The following is a 19,491-nucleotide window of genomic DNA, read 5'->3' as shown; positions in this document are numbered from 1 at the left end:
CCACTCACTACCTTGCTAGCTCCACTCCTGTCAGCAAAGCCGGCCGCCCAGGCCCTTTGCCTTTTGTATTGGGCTAGGGTGCCAGGTGGGGCATGGTGAGGCTGGGTCTCACCTGAGCCCCATTCTTAGGTGGACCTGCTCGGGTCTCCTTGGGGGTGGGGGCGGGGCCAGCACACTCCACTGCCCTCACTCCTTCCTTGCCCTAGGGGTGGCAGCCCTAGGTAGGGCGCTGCTTCCCTCAGACTAGGAGTCCTGGGCAGAGTCCGGTTCCTGCCCCCACCACCTCAGACTGGGGGTCCCTGGGACACTGTCATATCTCCTTCCTTGGGCTAGAACTCCCAAGTCCGGGTTAAGTCTCTTCCCTCAGACTGGAGCAGGGGAAGAGAGGGCCTCCCTGCATAAAGCTGTTGTCACAGAGCAGCTCCTCACTCCAGCCAGGCCTGGCTCTCCACCACCCCAGCCTGGCCTGTGCACCATTCTGAGTCCTCTGGGGCCACAGAGGAACCCAGGTGCGAAGCCCTACCTGTTCTGAGCCCTCACTCTGCCTGGTCACCATTGGCAAGATGCGTGTCAGGCATACAGCAGGGGCACAGGTGTGAAGAGAAGGAGGGAGAGGAGAGGACGGCGGGAAGGGAGGACCGAAGGAAAAGGAATAAAGCGCTCACTCCATTAAGGTGCTGACGATGAGATGGATGTGACTGATGGGGCTGACGAGGTGCCCATGCCTGCCCAGGGCCTGGGGGGCCCAGAGTTCAGAAACTCCACCTCCACTGCAATTCTTTCCTCCCTGTAGTAGTGTCAAATGATTCCACACCCCCATTCTTCAGGTTGTGGGACTGAGTCCCTGGGTTGCTGGATTTCTAGCCAGGCTTCCAAGCCCTGCTCCTGCCCCTTCTGGTTCTGGGAGCTCCAGCCTCGCCTGGGGATTTTCCTGTTCCAGACTCACCAAGACACTGCACGTGTGGCTCTCTCTACCCAGACCCCACTTTGCATGTGATTTTGTATTTGTCTTCAAGGTCCAATTCAGGTATCACCTCTTCTGGGACCCAAGGACCCTCCACCCTGGTTGTCACTGCAGCAGCCACAATGTGTTGTGGTTACCTATCCCTTCACAGCCCAGTAGCTCTTCTTGGGCCTATATGAACAGTGGAAGGGGACAATGGCAGCTGCCACTCCAAATCCCAGCCTAGTGTTAAGGCCAGGCTGGCACAGGAGGGACAGTGCAGCTGGGCTCAGTGACCACCACCAGGATGCCACACAGGTCCAGCAAGCCCCAGTGGACTGGCCCCTGGCCCAGGGGGAGTGGGAAGAGAGGCCCAGGAAGCCACCTTCGCTGCCCTGAGAACAAGCCTCTGGGGGAATAGAGCCCAGCAGGGGCAGGGTCTCCAGAGGGTGGGCCCAGCACACGACCCCCCACCCTCCAAGCTAAGGTCAGTGGGATGCATGGTCACCAGCAATGGGGAGGCTGTAACAGTTCTACCCAGACCATGAAAGACATGTCTGGCCCTGGGAGAGGGGCACGTGCTGGGTCTCATGACCAGCATTTCTCACCAGACAGTAGCCCACAGACCAACAACCACGAGGACCCATGGGGTCTCAGGAGAGAGGGCTTTCCCAGAGCAAGCAAGCATGTGTGTGAGAGGGGTCCACAGAGCCACAGCCATCTGCACAAGGGTGCAGAAGCACCTTCTGGACTGGGAGCAGGGAGAGCAGCCTGCGAGCAAAGGGCTAAGCACACAGTGACGGAACATGAAACCCACCATCCCCAAACACACGGACAGGCCCCACTTCCAAAAACGAGCCAGATGCTTTAATGGGCTGCCTCCAGGGCCCATCGGCTCATCAGAATCCCTTAAATGAGGCCCAGAGCTTGCCAGCCTTTGGTTCAGCTCAGCACTCCACAGGCAGGTGGCTCACAGCAGGCCTGGCTGATGGGCTCTGGCTTGGGGAGCAGCAGGGTCCTCAGTCCAGATCTTCAGAGACCTTCTAGGACTGAGCTGCCACTCAGCCTACCTGCACCAGTCCCTGAGTCCCAGCAGCTGCTTAGCTTCTAGAAAACATAAGTTTCCTGGGATAATGCCAGGGGTGGGGGAGGCAGTTCAGGGAAGCACTGATGTCAATTCAGGACAGGCCTGGGGCCTCCTGGGGTGGCAGCAGCAGGCCCAGAACAAGGACGCCAGCTCCAGGCTGCATCCCGGCACCAGTAGCGGGGATTGGGAGCAGGGAATGCAGGCTCCCTCAGGGAGCTCCAGGCTGGAGTGGGGCCAACCCAACCCCAAATGCTGGGGGGTGACTCCTGAAAGTGTGAGTCACATCCACTGCCTAAGGTACCACTCTACGATAGCCAAGTCCTAGGACACACGAAGACTTTCTATAGGAAGGTTCTCTGCCTCCAATTCTAGGCCCTGTCCCAGAGAGGAAGCAGAGACCAAATGGTGACAGGGTATGTATCAGGCAGCATCCCCACAACAACCCTGTGAGGTAGGTTGCGTTGTCCCATTTTACACATGGGGAGTGAGGGCTCAGCAGAGGTGAAGTTTCTTGCCCAGGTCCTGCAGCAAGAACACGAGCTGGGATTCAAGCCCAGGTCTGTCGGGCTCCAAAGCCCATGTGTGTTCTCTAGGCAAGAAATAGGGAGTGGTCCTATCCAATAAAGACCCTCACGTTAAAAGCTCAGGGGCTCTTCAGCCCACCCTGAATGGGCCACAGGGTCAGAGATGGAACTCCTCCAGGGGAGCAGCCCCGGCCCCAGCATCCACTCGTGGCCCCGGGGCAGCTGGGCAGGCAGAAGGGAAGGGTGGAGAGTGATTGCTATACATACAGCACTGGCAACCAGTGCTACAGGTGATGGCTCTGGCTGTCCAGCAGCTGTGGGCAGGGTGAGGGCCGGTCTGGTCTTGAGGACTTGTGGCCCCAGGTGGGCAGAGCCAGGCCATTGAGCCAGGCGGTCTCCAGCAGACTGCGGAAGCGGGCCTTCAGTGTGGGGCCAGGTGGGCTGGCACTGGCAGCAGGGGTAGGGGAGGCACCACAGGACTCTTCCCCAGCAGCTGCCTCTGCTTTCTCCGGGCCAGGGGTTGGTGGCTTCCTGCCTGGCTTCCTGACCTTGGGGGCCGGTGACTTCCAAGCCAGGGCTAGGCTCTCTGGCTCATCTCTGGCCACAGTGGGCTCTGAGGAGGACACAGCTCCAGCCTCAGTGTCAAAGTCACCTGGAAAACGAACACATAGTCAGCCTGCAGACCCCATACCCTCAGGTCCCACCTCCTGGCTTCCAAAGCCATCCAAACAGTGGTTCTGCTCTGCCCCAAGTCAGGCTGGCATCACAACTCTTCCCCACACATGCCCACTGGCCAGACCATCCAAGCAAAAAAGACGTGCTTCTCCCCAGGTGACACCAGAACTCTGGCTAACGAGGGCACCACTCAGGAGAGGCTGTTTGGGTACAAGGATGAGAGCAAAGGGGCTCAGCAGGTCAGGAACCATTGGCCTGGTCCAATACCCATTGCTCAGATGGAAAACTGAGGCATGGGAACAGAGGACCCTGCCATATATAAGACAGCCATCATGTTTCTGCCATACCAGCCCCAGAGACCAAGCCCAAGCCCGAGGCCGAGCCCAGGTAGGGACAGTCCTAAGAGCCATGCTGGGGGAGCACAGGAACCCACCCACAACAAAGGAAGGCAGGGATAACTGTCTAGGGGCACACAGAGAAAAACGGCCCCCAAGGTGGGAGGGAGTGAGGACAGGGGCAAGAAAATTCAGCCAGAGGCCAGAAGCCTGGTCTCAATCACTTCCTTCCCAGGCCCCCCGATTGTTGCAAGCTCCAGTCAGAGCACCTCGGACTGTGTGGAGTGCCCAGACTCCACTGCTGATCAGGCAGCCCAGGAGAAACAGACCTGACCCTCTCTGGGCCCCAGACAGCCCAACTGTATGGGGAGAGGACTGAGCTGGGCAGCCCAGCCCTGAGTGATGTGGGACCCTCACTCAGTAACAGATCGCCTGAGTCTGGATTTCCTTTGCATCCCATTAAGGCATCTGCTCCAATTTTGTAAGTATTCAGGGATCAGGGATTCTGGTCAGCGAGCCCCTAAGCTTATCTGCACCTCACTACCACAGGCCCTTCCCCATCCCAACCAGGTAAGGGCCCGGGGCAAGGCTGCCACTATGGGGATGGAACTAGGAACAGTTTCTACAGGGAAGAGGCTGGGCGGTGGAAATGGGAGAGGGTGGAGTTGGAGGCAGCAGGGAGAGAAAAACTAGAGGGAGCCTCAGGCTGCAATGCCAGGTGTACTGACGCAGGAGGGGCAGTAACAGAATCCACTTGGTCCCATCACCAGATCCCTAGCTGAAGAAGTGTGATCATACATGCCACACAACACTTCGGCAGTTGTGTGGTCCTCCAGGACATTAAAACAAAACAAGCTGGAGAACAGCAGGCACGAGACATCATTTAGTAGAGGAAAAGCAAACCACAAAACAATGCGACTTATGGGCACACTTCTGTGTATTTAAGGGCCGGGGAGGACTGCAAAACTACACGTTCAAAAAGGCAGCTGTGGCCCTCACCAGGTCTAGAGCATGAGGAGCTTTGTGAAAGGGGGTGCCCTTCACTGACATGGAAAAGAACTGGTGGTGGGAAGTGAGCTGAGGGGAAGGCTCGGGAGTGTGATTTGGGATGAGTTCAGTGTGGGAGAGAGACCCAGGGGCTGAGGCCCAGCATGCAGTGGGTTATTTAGGGCTAGAGCTCACAAAGGGGAGGCTAGGCTGGAGATCAGGGAAATTATCTCAGCTAGAAAACAGGGCCTAACCAGAGTGCCGGAAACACTGCACCAAAGATGGAGAAGGCACAGGCAGAGGAGGAGGGAATCCAGGAAGGTGCAGCACCAGGGGAGGCCGAGGAGTTTCCATGGGGACAGAGCAGCTGGCATGTTCAGAAGCCTACAAAAGAGGCTATGAAGGTGCTCACTGATTGTCTGGAGGGTCAAGGGGTGGGGGTACCTAGAGCCCATCCTAAAGCCCCCCTACCCGGGCAGGAGTCCTTGGAATCACTCAGCCCCAGCTGTGACGCACTCACACAGCACACACACCTGTCACTTGCTCACACAGCTCCGGTGGCCACTGGGGCTGCCCCATGCTCACCCAGCTGGCGGCGTACACAGTCGCGCCACTGCAGGCCGAGAAGGTCGGGGTAAATGTCGGGCAGCTGGCGCAGCGCCAGTAACTTCAGCATGCGTGAGGTGCAGCCTGGCAGGGCGAGCTCCCGCAGTGCCCGCTCCTCCGACAGCGTGGTGGGCCGCAGCTCCACACGATGCTCCTGCAGCACATGGTCCACAGAAGCGGGTGGCAGCCGAGGGAAGAGCCGCTCCTTCACCAGGTGAATGGGCACAAAGATGGCGCCAGCTCGCACCACATGGGGGAAGGGGCACCGGTGGGTGCGATCGAAGCGCTGCAGCTGAGACAGCAGCTTGGCCAGCAGCCCCTGCACACCCTGGCAGTCCTGCCACGCAGCCTGGCCCCAGGGCCCAGCCGTCTCTAGCCACTCGCGAAGCTTCTCTGGAGGAGAGTGGGCGACAGAGCCAGAAATAGCATCACACAGGGACGCGTGTAGTCCTGTAAAATGCTGCTCCGGGGAGTCCCCTGGGGCTGAAGTAGATGCTGGAGCAGGGCCTGCAACTGGAGCTGGAGCTGGAGCTGGATCCCGGGCTGAAGCTGGAGCCTGAGCTCGAGCCGGAGCAGGGGATGGAGCTGGAGCAGGGGCAGGGGAGGCCACAGCTACGGCTGGAGGGCTGGGCAGTGCCAGGCTGAAGCAGGTCACGGACAAGGGCTGTTGAGCGAGAATCCGCAGTCCAATGGGCCCAGATGTGGGGGTGGGTGCAGGCTGTGTGGGAGCAGGAGCTGAGGTGGGCGTGGACGGGACCACGGCTGCAGGCAAAGGTGCCGGACGGAGGATCTTGAACTTTCGGAACATGAAGGCCACAGAGCTGTGGAAGTTGGTCCTTGGCATGGCATCTGTGGTCACTGGCACCCCAGGCAAGCCTGGTGCTTCTGTGTCTATCTTTTTCAGGCCTGGCAGATCTGACACCATGTTGCCCACATCTGGCACATCCATGGCTGCAGTAGGCTTGGCATGCTCCACAGAACGGGAAGCCTTGACAGGGGAGGCCTCTGCTGTGGGCTTCCTCACACTCAAATCCAGGGCTACCTCCTCCTTAAGTGAGCCCCTTAGGGGTTTACTCCCTGAGGGGCCCTCCTGGGCAGGCAGGGTCCCCCTGCAGCCTTTGTCCTGACCTTCACTGGTGGCTGGGGCTGAGTCAGGCTCAGCTGTGGCAGAGTCAGGCTCAGTTGTGGCCTCGGGTGCCGGCACATCCAGATAGTCACGGTAGGGGGCCAGGCTGAAGACATTGTCAATGACAGGCATTGGTGGAGAGCTGGGTGGCCTTGCGCCCTCCTTCTGTGGAAGCGACTGGCACTCCCGGGCACAGGGGGGCAGTGCTGGGGGGGTACAGGGAACTGGACTGTCTCGGATGACGATGGGCGGCCCAGAGTGCTCACTGAGCCGGGGCTGGAGCTTCTCTTTCCTGCAGCTGGGCAGCCAGGTCTTCTCTTCGGCTTCCTGTGCAGGCCTCACAGGCTCTGAGCAGGGCTGGCTCGCTGGCAAAGGCTGGCATGCCCTCTGGAAGGCACTGGGCTGTGGCATAGCCCGCACATTGTTCTGGGAAGGTGGTGTCCCTCCAAGCCCAGGGGATGCTCCATAGAGAGAGAGGTCATCCCGGGCAAAAGGAAAACTCAGTGTCTGGGGGGCAAAGTCCAATGGGCACCGTGGAGCGAGAGGCGGCTCCAGCTTGAGGCCTGGAGAGGGTGCTGGGAGAGGGGCAGAGGGGTAGGGGTAAGCGTCCAGCCCCAGCGGGGGAATGTAAGGTGCCTGGGCTGCCTGCTGCCTCAGGTAGGGGCTGCCCAGCCCACCAGCCTGGTACCCGGTCCCCTTGTGGCCCCCCAGAGGCTGCAGTGGGAGTGCTGGGCTGTAGCTGCCCTGCTTCTCTGGGTGGCGACAGGCTGGAGGGCAAGGCAGGGCCTGTGGAGGGTGGGGTGGTGGGTGGTGGGGTGGTGGGTAGTGGGTGGGCCCGGTGTCCTGACAGGGTGGCCCCAGGGGCTGGGCCAGCTGGGTCCAAGGACTTGAGGGCCCCTCAGACATTGCTTGCTTGGAGTTCCTAGGGTAAGGACCTGTGTACCTGGAGGCCAGGAAGCCCGTGCTGTGGATGGTCTGATATTTCTCCAGGAAGGGCTGGCATGGGGAGAAGCTCCCTGAGGAGTCTTTACTGGACCCCTCAGCTGGCACCCCCCGCAAGAAGGTGCCATCCAGAGTCTGGCCCTTGCTAGGAGCTGGGGCCAGAGAGCAGGGTGGGTCAGCTGAGGGCAACAGGGGCCCAGTCGCCAGAGTCCAGTCAACATCCAGTGGCCTCTTCACTGCTCCTTCCCCCAGGCAAGTTGAGAGCCCATAGCACAGAGGGTTGCGGTAGACAGGTTTGGGTGCTGCCAGTGGTGGGCCTGGGTAGGAGTGAGCCTGGGGACTGAAGGGCAGGAGCTCAACAGGGCTGGAGTCCTGCATCTTCTCAGGGCCTTCTGCTGGCGAGCGGTAGAACAGGCAGTTGGTCAGCAGGTTGTCCGCCTGAAGTGGGGGTCCTGCCATACCGGTAGAGTACAAGGGTGGGTATGGGGTCCAGGACGCCAACTGCTCAGACTCGGCCTTAGGAGTACTCGCCATGGGGCAGGAGAAGTAGGACCCCTTGTAGGTGCAGGGATCCTGGTTACCAACAGAGTGGGGCAGGCTGTGCTCGAGCCCGGAGTCTGTCTCTAAGCGGGGCAGCTTGCCATACATCACAGGCCCCAGGGTTCTCAGGGGTCGCTTCTCTGCCATCGCTGTGAAGGCTTCGAGCCCTCCTAGGCCTCTGCTACTCAACTTCTGACCTGGGATAGAGAGAGAAAGGCAGGGGCTGTCAGGAAAACAGGCTACAGGCAAAGCAACAGAGGGCTGCTGCTCTCATCAGCTCACTGCTACACCTAAGAACCTGGCGCTTAATTGATGCTCAGTTAAGACTGTGAGTGCACGAGCCACGTGACAGAGGTTTCCAGCTTGTGTATGTATTTTTTTGAGGCAGGGTCTCACTCTGTTGCCCGGGTTGGAGTGCAATGACATGAACTTGGCTCACCGCAGTCTCAATCTCCTGGGCTCAAGTGATTCTCCCAACTCCCAGGTTGCTGGGACCACAGGTGCCTGCTACCACGCCCGGCTCATTTTAGTATTTTTTGTAGAAACAGGGTCTTACTATGTTGCCCAGGCTGGTCTTGAACTCCTGGACTCATGTGATCCTCCCATCTTGGCCTCCCAAAGTGCTGAGATCACAGGCATGAACCACCTACTGCACCTGACCCCAACTTGTATATTTTAAGCTGCAGAACCCTTTGTTTAATGAATTATTCTACACAGAACCCCCACCCATCCCTACTCCAGGAGCCCCTTCTGTTCGATTTTCCTCCATACAACTCCCAAGATCCCCTCCTTCTTGGGATTTCAGAATTTGTAGGGGCACTGGGTCTCAGGGTCACTTGACATACCCTGCCGCCACCCCCTCATATACAGATGAGGAGACCCATTCATCCCAAAGTCACCAATGAAATAGACACGAGAAGCAGGCCTCCTGCCTCCCACCACAGGGTCCTATTCCAAGATGCCACAGTGATGCCCACTGCAGCCAAAACATGGAATCTGAGTATTGTCTACAAATTCACAGATTTCTTGTGACAGTCCTCTGATCTGTTGATCTTGTCAAAAATGACAGAGTCGGGCCTCCAGCCCAGGTCCCTAGGCCCAAAGCCAATGCTGAGATACTGGACTTGGCTCTGGAGAGCAGTCCCCTAGGAGAGGTAACTGGGGACATCAGTCTGTACAAGCCACACCCCTCTCGCCCCACTCCTCCCCCTCCGCAGGAGTCAGGGCAGCCCAGCAGATGGTGCTGCAGCACCAGCATGAAGGTCCCAGAGCATGAGGAGCCTGGATCCACCCCCAGCCCCCAAGCTGCAGATGGCGATTCCTAGGCACATGGTAGGGCGGGGGCAAGACAGCGTCAGGGGCGTGTGTGAAAGTCCAGGGAGGTGGCTAGGTGCTGTGGCTCACACCTGCAATCCCAGCACTTTGGGAAGCCGAGGTGGGCGGATCATTTGAGGTCAGGAGTTCAAGACCAACCTGACCAACATGGTGAAACGCTGTCTCTACTAAAAATACAAAAAAATTAGCCAGGCATGGTTGTGCATGCCTGTAATCCCAGCTACGCAGAAGGCTGAGGCAGGAGAATTGCGTGAACTCAGGAGGCAGAGGTTGCAGTGAGCCAAGATTGTGCTACTGCACTTCCAGCCTGGGCAGCAGAGCGAGACTCCACCTCAAAAAAACCAAAAACCAAAAAACAAAAAAAAAAAAACAAGAAAAGAAAAGAAAAAAGTCCAGGGAGGGAGGCCCCAGGGGCCAGAGTGCTACTTAGCCACTACTCCCATTGTATTGATGGAAAAACTATGTGCTGAAAAAAGACAAAGCTCTAAGACAAGACCAAGGAAGGATGGGGACTGAGGCCCCTCGGGGCAGCAGGCACCCAGTAACCCGTTAGGGGCTCATCTGAAGCCCGTCTGCTCAGGCCACACTGACCTACCTCTACCTCCCCCAGCCAGCACCCTGCTCCTGGAAACTCTCAGTAGCTTAGAAAGGACCACCTAGCTCAATCTTGCTATGATTAGGGCAAAGTGTCACAGGTTTCAGTGACTGGCAAGCAAGGACCAGCCCTCTCCTTGCTTCTTCTGGTTGGAGCCAATGACAGCCACAGGCTGAGTTAGACCGGCACATTTTGGGGTTAGAAAAGGCAAGGCTAGTGTGGGGGCCAATGCCCACTTCCACCAAGGCAGACTCAGAAAGCAAGCTGGTTCATCTCCTGGACAGAACCCCACACCTCAGGCCAGCCTAGAGAAGACACGGAGGGGCCATTAGGACACAGGTGACAGTCCCAACAGCAGTGTCCTATGATAGAAACCTGCTATCGAGGGGTGAAAGCCCCCATCTCACTCCACAGCAATGCTGTGAGAAGGAACTGTAGGGTTTTGAAGTGTGGATCCTCCCCACTCCCACCCTTGGGACACTCTGGGTTAAGTACTGACTTTGGTCTCACCTCCCCCACATGCTCCTTGGGGTCTGCTGGGTCCCCACCCCAACCCCAGGAGTCCCTCTCTCCTGGGTCTCAGCCCATGGAATACTCTTTGCTCTGGAGACTTCTTGAGGCCCCTATCTGGGACCCAGTCAATAGACAGGACACCACCTGGGACCCTCAGGAGTCTTTGTGGGAGGGGTGGCGGCTTCAGGGAGCCAACAGAGAACTCTTAGGAGTGTGGGAATGACCTGATCTCCTGCCAGTAGGAGGTGGAAAGCCCAGGATACACTCCCTCAAGGGAGACTCCTCCTCCACTCAAGACAGTTGCCAAAATGTAGGTGCCTCCTTCCCTGACCCATACTGAGGCAAGCAAGCTATCGGACAGGGCAGGTGCCCAGGGAGCAGGCTCAGGTCATCCTTGAGAGGCAGCTCTGTTGATCCTCTGCCAAGCTCCAACGTCACTCAGCCAGAACCCAGGCCAGGGTCCCGGAGAAGAGCCCACCACCGCAGCACCGCCCCTGCCTTACGCAGTGGGAAAGGAAACAGCTCTCTGTTCCCACTTTCACCTTCTAGGGGCCTCGGGATGGCCGATGGCAAAGACCAGGAAGAAGAGCGCGATTCCTGCCCAATTGTGGCCAGCATCTGGATTCTCCTGGAGGGCTGGATCGGGCCTCGCCGAGTGTTCTCCCATCTCCCACCTTCCCTACCTGAGGCTCTGGGCTCTCCAGACGCTACAACCCAACCTGGGGCAGCCCAAAGTCTCCAGTGGAGGGGAAAGCGAACGGGATCGGTCTCTATCCCCTTTCCCCTACCCGCCCTGAGCATAACTCGGGTGCCTAGGGCCCACAGCCGACTTCGCTTAGAGGCTGCCGCCGCACCGGACCTGGCGGGCTTCCGGGTGTCCCCAAGCTCCTCCCGGCGGCGCCGAGACGCACGTGCATCCAGCAGGCTGACACACAGGCCGCCGCCACGCATGCAAACCCGTGCCTGCACGTACGTGCATGGCCCACATCTGCACACACGCCATTCCAGAACTGCGCTCTCCCCTCGCTCGGGCCCCGGGCATACGTGTGCACGCAGGCAGGCCCGCGCACCCAGCCCCACACCGACGCCCGCAGACCGGCGGGAGGTCCCGGAACAGGGGCGGCCCGGCGACAGGGTCTGGGCAGCCTCCGCCTCAGGGCGATCCCGCCAGCCTGGGCTGAGGCCAGAGGGGTGAGTCAAGAGGTGGCGAGAAAACCGCAGGGCCGCCCCATCCCAGCAGGGCGCGTCCAGGGCCCCGCGGCGCCTCAGCGCCCAGCGCCCCCAGGCCCAGCCCTCCTGTGCCCCCTTGTCCCCATACCTCCCCCTCAACGCCATCCCCCAGCAATCCACGTGACAGGGTCCTGCGGGAGGCCGGAGGGCTCGGCCTGAGTTCCTTCTCGCCAGATTAGGCGCCTGTTCTCCGCCGGAGACCCAGAGCGCTACCAGGTCCCGGGAGCCTCGAAGTCCGGGGAAAGTCGGAGCAGCAGCGCCACCCCTGCCCCGCAGCCCGTTCGCGGGGGGCCGGCGGCAGCCAGAAGCCGCAGCCCCTCGGCCCAGGCGCGGCTCGCTCAGTCCCCGGGCCGGCCGGTAGGGGCGCCCTGGGGCAGCGCCACCCGCCCCTTCCCCATGCGCCGCCCGCAAAGTCGGCCCAAGTTTCCGCGCCCGCCGAGCGGGCGAGCTCCTACCTGCAGAGCGCCAGGACTCCCAACGCCGCTACCCCAGGCCGCCTCCGCGTCCGCATCCTCCAGCGTCTCTCAGGCCGCGGGTCCTAGTCCGACCGGGCCCTGCGCAGGAAGTCGCAGTCAGCACCAAGCCCGGAGCAACCCTCCTCGCTGCCGTTCGCGCCGCCGCCGGGCGCCGTCTGCGGTCCCGGCCGGGGCGGGCTGGGGGCGGGGCGGGGGCGGGGGCGGGGGCGGGGCGACTCGCAGGGTGGGGAAGAGCCCGGCCCCGCCTCTGGGAGCCTGCGCTCCTGTAGGCAGCGGGTGCGGAGGGCCCGCGTGGGGCCAGCTCGCCAGGAGCGGGCCGCGGGCTCTGTGCACCGCCCGTAACCGCCACGCTCCACGAACCAGTGCCCGGCGGGCCCGTCACGCGCCCTCAGTCGCTCCCTTAGATCGTTCATTCACTGCCACTTGCTGCGATGTGACCTTGCGCCTGCCACTTGACCTCGCTGAGCTTCAGTTTCCTTATTTGCAAAAGTGGAATTCCGTCTTCCTCATAGCGGTGGCGGTGTAAGCTTGGAAAAGGGTATTTGCAAATATCTGGCACACAGTAGGTGCCGGCATTCCCCTGTCCAGCACTAGTGTATTAGGGGGCTGGAGAAGGGCTCCTTGATCTGTCCCCTCATTTCGTTGTAGTCAATGAGGGCAATTTCCAGACTCCTGCTAGGGCACGGCAACTGTCTGAGGAAGCGGCGATCTCCCCATCCCTGGAAGGGCCGGGAATGAGGGTGCTGGGGGATTTGCAAAGTAGCCTGGGTGAGGCTCCCTCCATGAGGCAGACCGGCGCGCAGCCTGTGAGGCGGGTGGAGTGGAGCACACCCACCCAGGAATGGTGTGTTGCAGAGAGGCTGGAGGGGGGGAAGGGGTGCCTCTCCCTGGGCCATCTGACTGTGGATGAGAGCCCCTCAGTGCTGCTACTTTATCTGAAGGAATCTGGTCCGTCAAAGCTCCTGGGCTGCCCCAGGACTGGGAACAGGTGTGTGCGGTGGGGGAGGGGAGGGCAGGTGGACATGCCAAAGGTCAGAGTCAGTTCAGGAAGCAAAACTATCCCCTCAGATCCCAAAGGTAAGTTCTGCCTGAGTCAGAGCAGAGCAGGCCTGAGGCTGCAGGTTCCAAGAATCACCAAGCAGCTGGAGCAGCTGGAGCTGAGGAGGAGGGGCTGGGCGCTGCAGGTAGGAAGAGGAAGTGAGGTCACCTGGGAAGCGGGGGCGGGAGGTGGGGGGAGAGTGTCATTTCATTTAGAGCTGGAAGGACCTTAGAAATAGAGTCGGGAACCATATAGGGAGGAGACACTCAGAGAGGGTTGGGGCTTTCCCCAGGTCACACAGCAGGCTGGTACAAAATCCCAGATCTCCTGGCTCCCAGCCTGGGGCTCTTCCTGCAGCCACACCTTAGCGTCAGGAAAATACATCTGCGTGCGGACAGCTAGGGGTCACACCAAACATCATACCCTTAACCCCAGCCTGCAGCCCCGTGGGTCACAGGCTATTCACTGCTCTTGCCCCTTACCAACTCTGCTCGCCCCTCCTCCTCCAGCACCGCGCCGGCGACCCTGTCCCTGCCCTGCTAGTGGGGTGGAAGGAGGGCTGTGTTCTTAGCCCTTGGGGTCTAGGACGCTCCGATTGTGTGCTCAGATGTGCCCAGTGGTCTCTCCGATTTCCCTGAGTTGCAATGGGACCCAACCAGGCCAGGATGAGCAGCCATCTGAGACAATAGGGGCTAGTTAAGATTTGCAGCACTGCTGAGCCTTGTGTTAATTCAGGGACACCTCACACAGACGGCAGCCCCACTCAACAGTATGTCTATTCCTTTTCGGCATCACTTAAACACCCTGGACTGCCAAAGAAAGGAGGCAACACTGGGGGACTTGGGAGCTACTTTGTAACTTTCTGAGCCTCAAATTTCCTCATTGCAAAAAGGGAGCAGTGAGAGACCTGCCTTAGCAACTGTGGTGTCGGCCAACATCAGTGTGGGAAATTGCTTGTAAACTCTAGGAAGCTCATAGAGTGTCCCCAGACTATGAGCTCCTGAAGGCTCTGACCTTGCCATTTTCCTCCCTATGCCAATGGTCGTCTGTGGAGCCTATAGAGAATGAAGGCAATCAATACAAGATAACTGCCTTGGGAGCTCCACATGTTTTTATCAGGACTGTGGTCTTGCAGAGATGTGATATTCTAATCAGAAGGAATAGTGTGAATAAAAGCAGAGAAGGGAACAGTCTGTCCTTATATGGCCTTCCCGAGTGGAGTTAACACAGAAAAAGAAAGTAGTGTAAAAAGGAGGTTTCTTCTCACCCCACCCCACCCCCACCACTACCAGGTCTGCCCAGGTTTCACATGCAACACACACACTCCTCTTCCACCCCACCCCAGACACCAGTTACTTCTCCTGGCTCCCTGGGAATGCAAGGTAAAAGGTCAGATCCTGAGCCTTGGCTCATTATTTTATGGTTATTAATAACAATGGTGCTCCCTCTAATGAGGCCACACCTGCTATTTACAAATCTCCTTCCTTGGAGGAGCTCCCTTACCCCAGAGGCGTGTGAGGTGGAGCTGGCAGCTACTCTACAGGCAGAGAAACGAGAAGTATGGCACCTTTCCCTAAGACACACAGCAATGCCCCCTTCCATCCTTGCAGACCCAGCTATAGACACTGCCTCCTCCAGAGAGGCCCCTCAGACTGTTTTTGCTGCCCTGTCTGCCCTCTACTTCCTCATTGCTCCCTCTCCCCTCCCAGAAGAGGAATATCTCAGTGTCAGTGGTTGGGCATGGAGCTCCTACATCTATCTATGAGATAATTGATATCTCATTTAATTCTTACAACCATGTGAAGCAGGAGTTTGAAAAACAAGCACACTGAGGTTTGATCCACTGACCTGTGTGGTTTAGGCAAGCCCCTTAGCTCTCAGCTCACTCATCGTTACAGGGACATGACTTGCTACAGGGCTCCAGTGACTTCAGAGCTTGATTTGTAGTAAGGTTTCAACCAGTGGCGATGTTGCAGGAGAATAAGGTCTGGAGGCAGGGAACCTAAGGCCAACTGGTGCTGGATATTAGAGACTACTCTTCAACCCCTTCTCTTTCAAGGTGGCAGTTGCTGCATCGTAGTTGCAATCCCTCCTTTTGCTGTATGGCAGTTGCTGAGTGGCAGCTGGAAAGTGAAAGTGCCTCTGATTGGTCCCCTCCCACAACCCATCAGACTGGTTGTGGGCCTACTCTTCAACCAATCAGACTGGTTGCAGGCCACTAGGGTGAACCAATGGGAAACCTCTAGAGGGTATATAAACCCCAGAAAATTCTGTAACCAGTGCTCCTGAGCCTCTTGCTGGAGGTTTTGCTGCCTTGCTTGTGCCTTTTGTCCAATTCTTTGTTCAAAACACCAAGAACCTGGGCAACTACTCTCAACCAGTAACAGTAGCTCTAGAGGAGGAGGGGGAGGCCACTTGTCCACATAGCCAAGAAATGGAGAGCTAGGATTGTCCCTGGAGGACTGTGTGACTCCAGTGCCTTCTGAGGGAGGGCTCAGACACAATTTTTGTTCAGGAACCTGCTGCCACTAAAGCAAGCAGAGCCTGAAGCTGGGCTGCGTCGGTGGCCATCAGCATGGACTCAGAGCGTCGTAGGGATCTGGGTTGGATAGGACCTGGGCAGGAGGACAGGGCCATGGGGTCTCATTGGGGTGAGGTGAGCCACTTTCCAAAGGTGTACTGGGAAATCAGGGCATCCTTCTGCAGGGGAGGCTGGGGGTGGGGGCAGCCTGCTGCTTTGCCACAGTGAGCAGGGAGTGGGAGCCTCTCGAACTCCGAAGGAGCCCCCCACTACCTCCAGAGAAAATCAGACTTGCTCAGAGGGGAGGCCCTAAGACTGAGAAGTGGGGCAGGCTTTCACTGGGCCCCTCTGGAAGACTGCATCTGCTGGACTGTTGGCTAGGAAAACAACAACAACAACAACAAAAAACCATGCACAATAATTTAGGGACCCTGGCCAGGTGCAGTGGCTCACGCCTTTAATCCCAGCACTTGGGGAGGCTGAGGCAGACAGATCACTTAAGGTCAGGAGTTTGAGATCAGCCTGGCCAACATGGGGAAACCCCATGTCTACTAAAAAACAAAAATTAGCCGGCGTGGTGCACAAGCCTGTAATCCCAGCTACTCAGGAGGCAGAGGCACTTGAACCCGGGAGGCAGAGGTTGCAGTGAGCTGAGATCGTGCCTCTGCACTCTAGCCTGGGCAACAGAGTGAGACTGTATCTCAAAAAAAAAAAAAAAAAGATTTAGGGACTCCTGCAGAGGAGGGGAACATTCTTTAATTAACAGCTAGGGTGGGCTGATTTTCCTTCTCTCCTTCCCATCCTTCCTTCTGTCACATATTGAGGATCTCCAGGTTTTATGCTGGCATTGAGGGTACAGCAGTAGATGGGTCCCAGTGCTGTCTCCCAGACTTCAAACAGACCATTGCCTCCAGTGAGATGGGTGCTTGTGTGGAGGTGGGTCTGCCACAGTGGGAGAGAGGCCTCAGGAACAGGACTGCTGGGCCTTGGACTCAGGGAGGGTGGGACTGTGATGTCTCACTCTGGCTGTGCCAAAGCCCAGCCATTGGAGGCTTGGTGCTGGAGGCAGCAGGAAATATTCCCTGCCTGCCTCCACAGAGAGCTTTCTAATGCCTGTGTCTAACTGGTCACTCCTAGCTTGGAGTCTCCTGTGGTTCCTCGGTGGCCTCAGGTTCCAGTTCCCCAATCTGGCTTTGGCATGTCTCCTGATTGTCCCGATTGTCTCCCCAGCCAGCCAAGTTTCCTTTCAGGTCACACCTCCACACTTTGGAATATGCTCTCCGTCTGCCTTGGCTGCTTGTCTGGCTTTCCTTGCTAATTCCTGTTGGCCTTTCAGACTCAGCTCAGAGGCTGGGCACGGTAGCTCATGCCTGAAATCCTCCCACACTTTGGAAGGCAGAGGCTGGAGGATCACTTGAGCCCAGGAGTTCAAGACTGGCCTGGGCAACAGAGCAGGACAAATAAAAAAAATTTCCAGGCATGGTGGCACACACCTGTGGTCCCAGCTACTCGGGAGGCCGAGGTGGGAGGATGACTTGAACCCAGGAGGTTCAGGCTGCACTAAGCTGTGATCAGGTCACTGCACTTCAGGCTGGGCAGCAAACCAAGACCCGACACAGCCCCCGTCAAAAAAAAAAAATCAGCTTGGGATCCCTCCTCCAGGAAGCCTTCCCTGAGCTCCAGGCTGGGTTTGGTCATCTCTTCTGAGGTCCCAGAGCATTTTGAACTCACCTCCATTTTAGCCTCAGCTCCCTGTGCTGAAATTGCCTGGCTATAAGCCTGGCTTCTCTCTTATACTGGGGAGGGACCTCCTCCAGGGTGGGGCCTGGGTCTGCCCTTGGGCTGTGACTCTAGTGCCCACTACAGGGCTGAGTCAGGCTGTAGTTATGGAGTGAAGGTTTAATGGTGAAGGAGGGCTATGCACATCTGAAAGGGAAGAAAGGCAGAAAAACCTACCCAGGCCCAGAGATGAGAGCCTGAAGGAACCTCTGCTGCCCAGAGCTCCCCTAAAGCCCCTGGACTCCCCCTCTCAGCCTCTTAGGACCCATGACACCAGCAGTAGCCTGTTTCTAGCCCCTATTTCAACATGGGAAAATGAGACGCAGAGAGGGCCAGCTACCTGCCTGGGGTCTCAGGCAGGCAGCTCCAGAACCCAGGTCTCCTGAAGGCCTGTCCAGTCCATACACCAGGCCTCCTCCTGGTTCTGCCACTGCCTCTCTATCCCCTCCTCCCCTCTCAGACCTAGGATGGAAAAACACCTGGCCGAGCTCCACCTGCCTGCCTCATGCTGCCTGCAGCCTCCTCCTTGGAGGCCATCAGCCTGGGGTAGGGGTGTGAGGAGAAGAGGAGGGGGACCCCTGCAAAGAGGGGAGGGGCTGATGCATTTCCCCCTGTGCTGCAGGAGCTGCTCCCCTACCCAGAGCCTGGACTCCTGCCAGCCACCCTCATCACCTCCTCTCCCCATCCAGGGCCTCTCCCTGGAGATCCCCTCCCCCGGCCTCGGCGCCCTGGGCAGAGCCATCACAGCTGTTTCCAGGGTGGTGGTTGGGGCCTAGGCCTGGGCCTGGGCGGGCCCTACCCACAGCCCTGACTCCAGCCCAGTGCCCGCCCCTCGCTTTGGTCAAGCCTTGGCCTTCATCGGGAGTCACCTTCCCCCAGATCCCCAGTTCAAAGGTTTTGGGGGGCCGCCAACCCAGCTCCTCCTTGCCCCACCATGTCCCCTCCCCCAGTGCTGGGGCACCCTCCCCTCCTACCGTGGGCAGGCCAGGTGGACTATCGTGGAAGACTTTCTAAGGCTGGCTGAGGCGGCTGGGTCTGGCCAGGTGGTTGGCTGCTGCCCCTTCATTAGCAGCCCGCTGGGGTTGCCGTCACTTAGGGCTGGTTACCAGGCAACCGCGTCCAAGGAGGGCTTGGCTCTGGCTCAGGGCTGGCACAGCGGCGCTGCTGCTGAGGCGGGAGGTGAGCAGCCAAGCAGGGCGGGAGACTGGGGTCACGGTCAGGAGGCCTCCTGCTCCCCAGAGTAGGGGTACAGTGCTTCAGAAACTCCCTGTTATCATCTCACCTTAGACTCACAGCCTGGCCCCAGAAAAGGGGTTTTGGGTCCTCAACACAAACAGCCATACTCAGAGCCCTCAGGTTTCCTGGAGGTGGAGGGGAAGCTGAGTGGGAGCAGAGAAGGGCACCCTTCTCCCTTTTGCATCTGGGGGTGTGGCCCTGTGGCCTTCTTGCCCTGAGTAGGGGTGGGAGGGGCACAAGGAGTCGGATTTTCTGGTGTGCAGGGCTTAGGTTTTGGATCTAAATCCTGCCCTAAACAAAAACAAATAAACAGAAAGAAAACCAAAAATAATAATGATAATAAACAATAAATCCTGCCCTGCCTCTCATGGTTGTGCTTTCTTGGACATGTTTTTTTTTTGTTTTGTTTTTTTGTTTTTTGAGATGGAGTCTGGCTCTGTCACTCAGGCTGGAGCACAATGGTGCGATCTCAGCTCACTGCAACCTCCACCTACTGGGCTCAAGTGATCCTCCCACCTCAGCCTCCCAAGTAGCTGGAACTACAGGTGTGCATCACCACGCCCACCTAATTTTTCTGTTTTTTTGTAGAGATGCGGTTTTGCCATGTTGACCAGGCCAGTCTCAAATTCCTGGCCTCAAGCAAACCTCCTGACTTGGCCCCCCAAAGTGCTAGGATTACAGGCATGAGCCACCGTGCCAGCTGTGGACATGTTGATTGCTTCTGTGAACCTTGACCACCTTCTCTGAAAAATGGGATGGTAACCCATCTCTTAAGATGGCTTGCAGGGCATGAATGCTCAGTGCAGTGCCTGGCACATATCCATCCATTCCCTCCCTCCACACCCCAAGCTTCCCACATTGCAGGGGGCAGGATTACAGATGCTGACTGCCCACACATGGGCCACCCACCATTGCCAAGTGACCCAGGAATGTGCCATCTTTATGTCCAAGAATAGTTCTGGGCCCTATGTGGTACCTTGTTCCCCTCATCCTTGCTGACTT

The 19,491-nt window shown here is 58.2% G+C and overlaps 1 protein-coding gene across 2 annotated transcripts; it reads right to left on the bottom strand.

Annotated features, from left to right (window-relative positions):
• Nucleotides 1-1,788: 1,788 nt before the first annotated feature.
• C16H15orf39 (chromosome 16 C15orf39 homolog) lies at nucleotides 1,789-18,341 on the bottom strand. 2 transcript variants are annotated; one of them, XM_019011206.3, is made up of 5 exons: nucleotides 18,228-18,341; nucleotides 14,802-15,076; nucleotides 11,894-11,992; nucleotides 5,137-7,962; nucleotides 1,789-3,206 (listed from the first exon to the last, which is right to left on the bottom strand). In XM_019011206.3, exons 4-5 carry the CDS (start codon nucleotides 7,910-7,912, stop codon nucleotides 2,839-2,841), a joined length of 3,144 nt encoding a protein of 1,047 aa, XP_018866751.1. In that variant the 5' UTR covers nucleotides 7,913-7,962; nucleotides 11,894-11,992; nucleotides 14,802-15,076; nucleotides 18,228-18,341; the 3' UTR covers nucleotides 1,789-2,838. The 2 variants fall into 2 exon arrangements, with proteins under 2 accessions (XP_018866751.1, XP_004056588.1); XM_004056540.4 differs by lacking the exons at nucleotides 14,802-15,076; nucleotides 18,228-18,341 and having other exon boundaries at nucleotides 11,894-12,071.
• Nucleotides 18,342-19,491: the final 1,150 nt, after the last annotated feature.

Source organism: Gorilla gorilla, chromosome 16 (assembly GCF_029281585.2).
Source record: "Gorilla gorilla gorilla isolate KB3781 chromosome 16, NHGRI_mGorGor1-v2.1_pri, whole genome shotgun sequence".
Classification (NCBI taxonomy): domain Eukaryota; kingdom Metazoa; phylum Chordata; class Mammalia; order Primates; family Hominidae; genus Gorilla; species Gorilla gorilla.
The sequence above is the reverse complement of the archived record's forward strand: the minus strand, read 5'-3'. Positions and strand labels throughout refer to the sequence as shown.